The sequence below is a fragment of the Teleopsis dalmanni genome, chromosome 1 (genome assembly GCF_002237135.1).
Source record: "Teleopsis dalmanni isolate 2A chromosome 1, ASM223713v2, whole genome shotgun sequence".
In the NCBI taxonomy this organism is placed as follows: Eukaryota; Metazoa; Arthropoda; class Insecta; order Diptera; family Diopsidae; genus Teleopsis; species Teleopsis dalmanni.
Window position 1 is genome coordinate 35,518,132 of NC_051846.1, and position 13,073 is coordinate 35,531,204.

The 13,073-nt window shown below is 27.0% G+C and overlaps 1 protein-coding gene across 1 annotated transcript in view; it reads right to left on the reverse strand.

The window, feature by feature from the left end:
- Nucleotides 1–12,086: 12,086 nt before the first annotated feature.
- The window catches only part of LOC119672375 (muscle M-line assembly protein unc-89), a gene marked incomplete at its 5' end in the record, with an annotated part of 50,525 nt that continues 49,538 nt past the window's right edge, over nucleotides 12,087–13,073 (reverse strand). The window contains 1 exon segment of the mRNA XM_038083404.1: nucleotides 12,087–12,430. Coding sequence (XP_037939332.1) covers nucleotides 12,423–12,430 — 8 coding nt within the window.

Genomic DNA, 13,073 nt, shown 5'->3' on the forward strand with positions numbered 1-13,073 from the left:
TTTTCTGATTATACTTTTGCGTTGTATTTTCTAGCTTATTTCTTTTAGGATTATTTATTGCTTTTTGTATTCTGAAAAATAAAATAATTTTTTTTTTAAAATATATTAATTTTGTTATCTCATAAAAATTTATATTAACAAAATAAATATTTTTCTTTATTGCATTTTTATGAGCACTTTTCACGTATATATCACTTAATATTTTAGAAATGATTTTTATGATTTTTTATATATTTTTAAATTTCATCTTTAAATTTTTTTTTTGAATGTTTTTTTGTCTGATATTTTATCGAAATTTATTCTATTTTAAAAATATTATTTCACTTTCTCTCTATCTTTTACATTTTTCTAGATTTATCAGCAAGGTTTTCTTTCTCATTTGCACTAGAAAATATTTTGACCGAACGGGTGACACACACACCAAAGCTTCTTAGTTTTCAAATTCTATTTTTAATCCCCTATGGACATGCATATAATATATTATATATATATATATAAATATGTATATATTCACATATATACATATACATGTGTGTATATATTATTATATATCATATATATATATATTTATATATACACATGAATTTTGTATATTATTTCATCATTATTTTTTATTAATTCAAAATTATTGTGACATATATGTATATTTTTAATTATTTTATTTGAACTTTTCTATAAAAGCAGTTCATTTAAGAATAATTTTAATAATTTATTTTAAGCAAATTATTTTTGCTTTATGTTCTTATTATTCACATTTTTTCAACTTTTAAATTATTTTAATGCAAAACCATTTCCCGTTAATTATACTGATAAATGATTATATTTATCCTTCAACCGACACGTTATCCTTTTTAGTTAGATTATATCTGAAGCGAATACGAATTAACACGATTAATATTGGGTGCGGACCGAATGTATAACCGAATGATTCGCCGACCGTTAGATTCTTTTTATAGAAATTCAGCGCAGCAAATTTTTTTTGCCAGTTGTTACGAAATCAAAAATTTTCTAAATTTTTCACACCACACCACGAAAATTTTTAATTTCAGTTATAATTTTCTTACTTTTTCTATATCCTTTGTGTTATCCTTTGCGACGTTATGATATAAAACTTTGTGAAAATATACGACACTTTTATAATATATTAATTTTCTTTATTTTCTTCTAATTATTATACACTCTATATACTATATATTAAAGATATATATATAAAAATTAATTTTAAATTCAAATTGGTTCAAGTCATAATCCCCGAGACTGAAACCAAGACGTCGATCGTTTTTAAGGTGCGAGCGAAGAATGAAAACACAATATGAATCCAATTGCGATCAAGTTGCACGAGAGCTAAAATTTTATATTCGTTTTCCTTCGGAAATTTATTTTTGCATTTTCCTTTAGTATTGTTGTTGGTTTTAGAGAAAAATTGGTTCGTGTTAATTTTGAAGAATTACTGGGTGTTTTTCACGAAAAGCCAAAATGCTTAGACTCTTAGTTTGATTAACAAAACAAAGAAATACATATTCGAATAAGTGTATTTCATGAATACAAATAAAACGATCTGAATAATCAAGAGCTAATTTAGTAAAAGATTATCTACTTAATGTAATATAGATATTTCTATTAACAATTCCTTTTATTTCGACTTTTTTTATTTAATTATCTACAGTTTATGTCAACACTATCGTAATATTATGCTAACCTAAATATACTTAATATAAATATGCTTGGCTTGAGAAACAAAATATTATAAATGTTAATGTTGTTTTTATTACTTGAATTATTAAATATTCGAATTATTCGAACAGTTCTAAGTATTGATATAAATGTACTCATTAGTTTGACTTTTCATAAAATGAACTTGTTGAATTTGCAGATACACGCAGCACAAAAGACGAGGACATCTAGTGTAGCTCTCTTGTTTAAGAATTTTCTCACTGCAAAGTATCGGAATTTTTCGGTACTAAGATGAAAACTAAAAATAAATCTTAATTTATTTTTGACACGTAATTTTTAACAACACTGCTGTGAAAATCATTTTTCACTAAGGACAACAGTGAAGTCACACGAAGAGAATCAAGATAATGATTTCATAAATTATAAAAAAAATTATTTTTAAGTTAAATAAAATGTTTAAAACATATTTCTTATATAAATTCAATTAGGTTTTCTTGGGTTGTTTACATTAATTTAACAAATATTAACTAATACAATATATGTGTCTATTACGATTGATAGGTTGTTTGGTTTTAGTGGTAGGCCATCAGATAATTTTCATTAATTAGCGATTTCTCGCCGTTTTGCTACCACATTCCTTACAAAAAACCTGTGAGATAGAAAACATACACTGAATCCATCCCATCAAATTTACATAATTTAATAGATCTTTCGTCTTTATTGATAAATAGTCTCATAAGCTGTGTTAAGAAATACCTCAATAAGCTCTTATTTCTTCTGAACGCCATGGCGCGCATTCACAGAGAAAGTGTTTTATAATTTACTTTCCCTGCAGGTTTCCACAACTTCAGTAGTAAGGATGTTTATCTACAGAATTCATTCATATTTATAATATTTAGGAAGAATTGTGAATAAATTTATGTGGTATATGCTGTTAAAATATTATATACCATTATTTAATATTATAAATATTGAAAACACATCGCTAAATATATGTTAATAACAAATAAACAAGACAGTGACTTCTTAACTGAACAGACGACAACGAAAGGGCAATTGATTGAGAATTTTCTAATATTGATCGAAGATAGCAATACGGCCTATAAATTTACTCAATCCTCTGATTATAGTCTGAAAGTAACAAGGAATGTGTATGCTTTTAAACGTTTAAAACTTGTTGAAGTGGAACGTAAATCAGGATGCTTTAGCAGATAATCTGCTAACAATCTGAACTCTGTTCTATTGAGAAGGGATTTTTTATCTCTTTAATGGGGATTCTCTTCTAAATTATGTTATAGAGGATCTCTCTCTATATTTATATCGAGATATAAAATATAATATTTTTAAAAAAACGGTACATAGATATGTTCTTTCTAAGTTTTATCATTTAAATTTAAGTTTCACTGTATTTCGTTTCTAAATCCTTCGCATTTGCTATGCAAGATATATACGTATATATGTATACCGATAAGTACATATATCTGGGTGTGCATTTTAAGATGTTCACCACACAGATCTTATTTTATTTGTAATGAAAAATCTTTAAAAAATTATTTTTCAACTTGTTGACCAACATTATTTCATTTCATTTAAATTTTATTAATTTCTTTTTTTTTTGTTATTATATTATCATGTTGCGGGGGCTTAACGAGCAGTGAGACATTATATATGTATAACAAAATTTTATGAAAAATATTATTTTTTCTAAGATTTTTAAGTTTGATTATTCATAGCATATATAATATATAAGATTCTTCTACAAAATGTACAGGTAGAAAGTATTTGAAATTGGCTATTTGAAAACTGGATGAAGCATATACTTAGTCATTTTTTATAATTAAAAAATTAAATTTAAAACAATTATTACTAAATTAATACAAATGAGAGATTTGTTTAATTTTTCAATAATGACGAATCAGTTGTAATTATATATAAAACAAGTGCACTGGCTCAAATGCCTTCAACATAAATATATATAAATTTTTACTACTTGTCACAACATTATATTTTATATTAATGTTTAGTAGTTACAATTTAAGTTAAAATTACGCATTTGCATTTTTTTATTTCCATTATATTTTCCTTAAAAGTACTTGGTTTGGTTAACATGTTTTTATTTAAAAGGAAAAAACTGAAGGTAATTAGCGTTAAAAATATTTAATTGAACTTAAAATTACTTATTTATGGTTTAGTCGAAATGTTGTTTAATACAAGGCCATTTTGGTGCCACAATTCTTGCTTTTCAAAATTGCATCCATTTTTATTAATGGAAATCATGAATTAAAATCAAATATAAATATTTATATAAACACAAATGCAGTTATTTAAAAATAAGGAAAATTATTGACATAAATATTACAGGAATGCAACTTTTGCTTATACGATTGTTTTGAGTTATGACATTTTACAGCACTGTAATATTAAGTAAAATTTGTCTATAACGTATTGGATTTGAAAAGTTTATTAAAATTTTCAGAAAAAAGAAATTTCTCCAAAATAATTGCGCAGAATGCATTCCAAAGTCTATTTTGTAATATTGCTAAGAAACTGTTTTTGATACGTATAAGCTAAGAATTTATATATATTCTTTCTATTATTTAAAGTTATTTAACGAAGTGTTCAAGTGTAAAGACAAGATTATAAGCTGTTACGCTATGTCGCTCATTTTTTAATTAAATTAATGATGTGAACAATATTCAGGTTCCAGATTTTACTGATTATCATCATCCATAGCTATACAGACCATGTAGGACCTAAGCTTGTTTTACGACATCTCTTCATTCTTTTCTATTTTTGGTTTTTATCTTTCAGTTGCTGACATTCATATGTATCAGATCTTGTCGAACAGTATCTGTTTCTTGGTTTTCCTTTTATTTTCACTGTCCTAATTTCACTCCCGAAGGTTCTGGTTACTGTTCTTTCTTTTGGCATCCCCATAATGTATCCTATCTACTTTGCTTGATTATTGTGCCGCCTTTCGTCATTATATCTCAGGCGATATTTTTCGTTTTCAGTATAAATAAATCTCCAGCTTTCACTTCTTTAAGTGACTAAAAGCCGCATAACTGTTTTATATAATAAAATCTTATTTTTTCTCGATACATTTTTATATGTCAAAAGCTCTTTTACACTGTGAAAGAACATGTTTCCAACTTGTATTTTTTTGTAGATATTCAACATCGTTGTGTTGTTCTCATTGAATACTGTTCCTAAATATTTAAAGCTGTTCACACCTTTAAATTCATATGTGCTGATTTTAATAACGTTTGGTATTAAAGAGGTCTTACTGATAATTTGGGAAATTATAGAGCTTATGAGGTACTGCACGGCACCAGTAATTAGAAAAAAGAAAAATATCAGAGATGGAAATCTCTGAATCTTTAATAGTTTTAATAAGGATTAGTTTTAGTATAATTACATCCATCATTAAAGAATATTTCATAAGTATCGATGAATAAATATTTTTATTTTTAACTAAATTTTCTTTCTCTGACTCTTTGCAGGCAAAAACTTAATTCTCTAGGGAAGATTCTGCTTTAAAGAATTAAAAGAGTTAGGTATGGGTGATAATAAAGTACATAGTTTAGCAAATGTGATTGAATATGTAAGGTAGCTTCTTTATCAACTGACACGGCCTATTATTGTAATCAGATATGTTCAACAGGCATGTTTGAGGACATGATTATTAACTTCTGAAAAAGAGTTCTACCTTGAGGAAATAATAGAGCTAGATATGGTTAATTTAATACTATAAGTTTTCTGTACACCTGAAAGCTAGTCGATTTTATTTTCATAAAAGTTATTGTTTTTTTATTTAATTGTCTTGAAGTCTCTCCGAAGAGGAGGTGTTTTAATACTTATACTACATGTTATACTATGTGTTAGAGAATCGGACACACCATTTCGACAATGATCGGCTTGACAGTGTATAAAGTATTCGACTTTCTCATCAAAAAAAAGAAAATAAAATAAAAAGAAATTAATTATCTTGAAATTAAAAATGTATCAAAATTCTGTAATAAAGTTTTTTTTTTGAATTTTCTTTAAAAATCACTCATTTGATTTGGAAATTTTATTTAGTCGAAACTAATTTCATAAATGTCACTAATTTTATGATTAACATTACTGCAAAGATTAACTTAAATACTTAACAACTTTTGCTTTCAGCTATAATTTAATATTTATTTAATAAACTCAATAATTAATGAGCATGAGTACATTAACTGCATTTAAAAAAATTAACACTTAAATTTTAGTTGAATAAAACGATTTCTTTTCAACATAATAGCTTTCGCAGTTGCATGATAAATAAAAGTTAATATCATAAAACTGGAGTAATTGCTGCATGCAGCGGTTATATTGTAATTAATTTTTTCAATGTCTAGGCTGGAGTAAAAATTAAAACTAATCCATTAAAATCGTTTTTAAATAATTTAAAAAAAATTGTTATTTAGTTTTTCATTTCGGAAAAGCCGACATATTGGCGTGTCAATATTTTTTATTCATAAGTTGTTTCCAAATTTTCGTATAATACATATCTGATATCTAATAGTTGTTAAGCAAAATAAAAAATAATAAAAGATTATTTTGCAAAATGTAAAAATCGTATCATATTACAACAAAAAAAATTTTTTTAAAATATTTTATAAAAAAATGAACAATTAAAAAAGTGGTTATTTTGTTTTCATTTTTACATAATAAGAACCACACAACCGAATCGCACTAAAAAAAACGTAATGCATGCCTTTTACTATTCATAAAAAAACTTTATATATTAACCGCTTTAGCACAGAATCAAGTATCGTAAATAATGTTGATAATAATACCGATGACGACACAACGCAATGGTGAACGCACGCGCTTATTAATTTAGTACGCGTACTAGGAATTTGAATCCAAGCAGAGCAACACACTTTCAAGCCGCACGACGATTAAATTGTCACTGACAGATGCTAAGCCAAAGAAACAACTTCATGCCGTTGCAGATACAATAGCAATATCACAGTGAATGAATTCATAGTGTAAAAGTTTACAAGCAGATAAGACAACAAACAATTAAGAAGGCAGGGTCCATACTCAACTCGTAACTAACATACATACAATGCTACAAACTGAAATTACTTGCAAAATGTAGAGCTGCAGCTTCTCTAGGAGTTATAATTAAATTATTCTTTCTTGCATCTTCTCTAGTCTTATGATATACTAGTATTTTCATTGTGTTCTTCTTTTTTTAACTTTTTTAACTAGTACAGCAAAGATCTCTTGCCATAATTGTACGTTTTATTGCATTCGTTTTCAGGTGCATAATCGACTATCTTTTTTGCAGTCATAATTAAATCTGTAGCAGCAGATTTAAGTAAATTGTTAAAGTAGAGTAACTTGACTTTCTGATATACACAATACCTTCACAAGATAGAGCATGTAAATATTTGTTTTTCATGAAAATATTTCATATTATTTTATTAGGTTAACAGACAATTATTTTACACTAAAAAAAATCAACAAAATTTAAGATTTTTAATTTAAAGTAATATCTGTCTTTTCTGCCTCTTCTTTCTTAATTCTATATATTCTATATGGCTATATATATATATATTCTACAAGCATAAGTATATATTTTCACATATCGTAATATTTTGTTAGCAATTTTATTGAGGCTGTTTTTATCCCATGCTACAGTTCACAGCCCCTTTATACAATCAATAGTCGTCGGTTTTGCAGCTACGATATCTGCTTTCTCTTGATATTATGTTTTTCTTGAATTTTGTATTCTTAAATAATCTGTAGTAGTTTTTAAATCATAAACTATTATAACACTTCGTTCAATAATATGTGTGACTAACTAATTAAAACACATTTTTTTTGCCAAAATTCGTTTTTATTCATCAACATAGTCCCCTTTTAGGGAGATACAATCATTCCAATGCATTTGCAATCTTTCGATACCGCCTTTGTAAAACGATTTTTCTTTGCCTTCAAAATAGGCGTTAGTTTCTGCGATTACTTCATCATTTAAGCCAAATCTCTTACCACGGAGCATCTCGGTGGGTGCAGCAGCAATTCGTAGCTCAATTCGTTCAATTTTGCCATCGTTTTCATCGACTTGTGACACGGTGCATTGTCTTGGTGGAACAAAACTGTTTTCTTCGCCATATGCGGCCGTTTCTTTGCATTTTCGTCTTTCAAACGCTCCAATAACGCTATATAATAGTCGCTGTTGATGGTCTTCCCCTTCTGAAGATAGTCGATGAATATTATTCCATGCGCATCCAAAAATACAGACGCCATAACCTTGCCAGCCAACTGTTCCGTCTTTGGTCACTTTGGGCGGCCACTCAGCAGACTGCCGATTTGACTCTGGAGTGAAATGGTGGATCCATGTTTCATCCATCGTGATGTACCGACGCAAAAACTCCGACTTATTGCGCGTAAACATGTCCAAACAGCTCTATGAATCATCGATTCGTTGTTGTTTTTGCTCCGGTGTGAGCAAACGTCATTTGGCACCCATTTGGAAAACACCTCTTTCATACCCAAATGTTCGTGTATTATGGTGTGTACACTGCCTGCTGATATCTGTAGAATGTCAGCAATCTCCCTCACTTTCACTTAACGGCCAGACATAATGATTTTCAGTGTTTTTTCAACGTTTTCCGGAATAATAGCGTCATTTGAATTTAAATAAAAATAAAATTCAATTTACCTAATTCGCACAAGTAGAGATCAGAATTATAGAATTCAAAGCAGAATTTGTATGTTCTCATTATTATTAAATTAAAATACAATACTCAGGTCTTTATAGTACTGTAATACCAAAGAAGAATTTTAGGTATTAATTTGTTTACAACGCCCTTTTTTCATTTGGGACTATAAATGAAAAGTAATAAGCTATATATCTTTGAAATCTTCAGAATGTAACGTGCGGAATTCAAAATATCTTCTGGCGAATATCATTCATGAATATCTTGCTGGAACTGATTACTATATAACTGCAATTTCAATTACTGTTTAATAAATAATCTCAAATTTTTTAATTTGAGAGTAACACTTAATTTGCAGATTTGCTAAAATCAGCAAATTTTGATTGATTTGTTAGTTATAGAGTTTCCGTGAAGCTATTCTTCTACTTTTGGGTTTCTTGATTGTATTAAATTTAGTGAAAGATTCGAATTAAACTGTTTTTGGTCTATAATTTAGACAACATAAAATGTACTTTTCACAAAAATGTCCATAATTTACTAAATAATGATCGGAATGTTACTAAATAAGGTCGTAATTTTTTGAAAATGGGTACTTTAGAACGTCAAAATGGGTTCTTCTTTGATAAAATGTACTTTATGTATCAGATCTAATACTTCTTAGTCCAGCTATGTATTTATAAAACCTATCCGTTTAAACGTAATAAAATTTTTATTGTAAATTTTTAAATGTAATATAATTTTCATAGGCTATGTTTGAATTGGATAGATTCTTTTAGTTTTGATGTAAAAAAGCGTATAAGTATTTTATAATTTTTTTAAATAATTTTTTTTAGTGTGGCACTATATTCACTAAAGTATTTCCCAAGTTATTAATGAAAATAAAAATAATTTTAACGTCTCCATATTTACTAATATGGAAATAATTTCTTCTTATACTGCACAGTATTTTCACTATTTATTACTACAAACTGTTACTAATTTTATTAAGTCAGCTCTATATTTAATATGTTATTATATTTAGTTTAAAATTGTTTGTTTAATTTAAGTAAGAAATTATACACAATAATTTTTTTATATTAAATTATGGTAAACATTATAACAAGCAATTTGCAATGCTTTCGTTATTTCGTTGAGTTAGTTTTTTGCATAAAGTTTGCATAAAGTATCTCATCGTATCTTATCATGGTATATTATACATATTGTACACTGAATTACTATCTACAATCTAATTTGCTTAAATGCAAATTTAACTAAATTTTTATAATTTAGTTGTGCTTTTACTTTTCTTTTGATTGCTATCTTAAGATATTATTATTTTGATATTATACATATACCTTGTTTGTTAGTTTTCATGATAATTGTTCTAGTAAGTGCTTTATCTTCAGTAAATGAGATAATATTATTACCATTTCTATTGTATAAGTGTCAAGGGTTTGTTGTTTTTGTAACTGTTTGCTTTATAATGTCATTCTTTGTAGAGAAATTTAGACAGTAATTTAAAAAATATTTTCAATAGATTCTAAGGAATTTATATAATGCATAAGAGATAAATCACTTAAACCTAAAATTCAAAATATCAACAACACATCACTTAATTGATTAAGAGAACAACCGAAACTAATCTTAGAATAAAGATATCAAAGCATTAGGGCACTTATAAAAAAAAATGATAATAAAATCGAGACTTGCTTTGTTTATAAATAGTAGTAAAAGGTAGACAATCAGAAATCTGACCTAGCATTAGACTAAAGTGCAGGATATGATTTGGACTATACTTCAATAGACCGAGACTGTTTTAGTATAAGACCTTAGCATTTTTTTAAACGCAGTGAATAATATTACATATTAAGCTTAGCTGCTTAATAACAACACGTTATATTAGTGCAGGATATGATTTGGACTGTACTTCAACAGGCCGAGACTGTTTTAGTATAAGATCTTAGCATTTTTTTAAACGCAGTGAATAATATTACATATTAAGCTTAGCTGCTTAATAACAACTCATTATATTATATATAAAAACATTATCATCTCGAGTGTTTTAGAAGAGATGGAAAGATGCTTCTGTGCGTTGTTTTATTTGAATGGAACTTGTGTCTTCCACCATTCTAGTAGTCTTGATGATCCTGATTCAAAAGAAAAGGCAATGTTTAGTGTTGATGTGGATCCATGGCTTGGAATCAGACCAATATAATGAAAGTATTTTTCAACTTTCCACTTAAATAATACATCTATTCATAAATTACTTTCCATAAATTGGAGGATCGTTGAAACGCGTTTATTAAAGTTTAAGAAGATTATAATAAAAACATATAGTGATTTTTACAACTGCAAGTTGTTCGGTGTAATATATTAGATCGCTTTATATTGCAAAATTAAAAATATTAACAATTTCATATTGAGCCTTGAGTTATAGCTGTACATAAAATAATACCATTCTTTCTAATAATATATATTTATCCAATTTCATTAATTCTACATATATTAAATTTGTAATTCTAATGTATGGTATATATATATATATGTGTTTACTTAATTTTAAAATTTGGGAAAGAGTTTGGGCTTGTATCTATCAGTTTAGCTTATTTGGGTCACGCTTTTTAGTAGTAATTTTTAAAATTTTGAACACACAACCTTAAGCGTCTTTTCATATTGTCTTTAAACTCAGAGTAACCGCATTACAGAAGGAAGATATATGCACACTAACATACAAAACCTTTTCAGTGGTATATCGCCTAGTGAATATATCAACAAACAAAATTATCGAATCTGGTACCTAGGACAGTGAAAATCCACAAGTAAAGATGTCCTAACAAAAGTCACTGTATGTCATGATATTTGGTCTCAAGGTGTGATATTGTCTAAAAAACTAAGGCGCGACATAAACAGTTGTTGTGTTTGCTACAACAATGATTACTGTAGCTGGTTTTTGGAATGGAATTATGAACGTAGATGTTAAATAAAAGTGGTTTCAACAGAACGGTGCCAGTAGTCACATAATATGTTCAGTTTTGGATTTGTAGTGCGCAAAATTTCCTGGGTGTGGAATTTCATGTTTTGATGATTTGAATTAGCCAAGATCATGATTATGATATTTGTCATCACATACATTTTTTTTTGTATCATTACGCAAATGATTCTGTTAACGCGTATAATCCTTGAAATCTCAATGTACTGACAACAAACATTTGTTGAAGTATAACCAAGACACCGAAAACTACTTCAAAAAAGTCCAGTACTGTGAGATATCCCGTGAAGAATATTTGAATAACGTTTAAATATGTTTGAATAATATTTCACACCTAATTTCAAAGTCCAAATAATATTGAAATAAATTTGATATATTACCTCAAATGTGTAATTTATTTACGTTTGCTCTCGGAAGCACAGAAAATGGATAACCTTGTACATTCTACTTAATATTTATTAAATATTGTTTATTTACATATTAAGCTGCAAAAGAGATTCCATTAAATTTTATGTTCGATATTATAAACAATTTACAAACTTCGTACCATATTAATATATTGTTTCTAAAATTTCTAATTAGTAATTAGATTGGTAATCCTTAGCCATAAATTTATCCAAAAAACTCATATAAAAATAATTAAATAAAACTTTTACCTTTCGCACTTTTAATAACAGAATTTTATGTTTATATTTAAAAATAATTTTATTTATTAATTTGTTTTAATGTGTTTTGTTTATGTTAAAAAAATTTAGTACATTAATATTTACAAATAAAAGTTATAACTAATGTTAATCTTCGTTAGTGTGTTAGCTTTTCTTTCTTTAAAAATAATAAAAACAATTATTATAATTTTTAAACTTTGTATTTAAAAATTAAATAATATTTAGTTCAAGAAAATATAAAACTACGATTAGTTTACGTAGTGGTTGTGGTCACTTGATCTCATAGGCATCCACCGTAAAAGTATTGCAGTAGTGGAGTTTTAGAAAGGTGTAGGACTTGCAGTAAGAGTTAGGTTTTTTGGGACATCTTAGTTGTGGGAAGTAGGGAAAAAGTTTTTTTTTATTTGTTAACAATTAAATTGCTGAAAATGAAAATAAAGAGTATTAATAAATTTAGGTTAAATAGTTTTAAATTATAATTATAATCATAATATAATTTAAGTCATTACATATAAATTGATTACTCATATAGATATTAAAATCAGTTTGTAAAATATAGTGTGTCTACATTGTATTTATAAATTGGCAGAAAAATGAAAAGCGAAATAAATGTTCATGCAAAGCTTAACTAAAATGTAATAAAAATTTAAAAGTACGTAAATAAAATTTAAAAATACATAGAATTTACCCCCAAGTGTTGAAAATTGTAGGTTAACCAAACTGAAAATATTTACAAATTAAATTATTAAAATTATATATATGAAAGATAACGAAATTTGACATTCAGACCTCAAGCAAAGATATTCATTCCATATTCAAACAGTTTTAAAAAAAATCTTATTTAATACAATTGCGTACTTTCAAGTGTTTACAGTAAATACCACAGAACTATTCAGTGATGGCACGATCCAGATGTATAAATACCGCAAAACTAACAGAGGCAAGCTAACAGAAAAAAGATGATGCCTTCTTGTTGTTGTAGTCTTTAAAAGTAGCATCAAATTACTTCACATATAAGAAACCAATTTCATTTATATCAGCGTTTCAGTTTCTAGAAGACCGAAT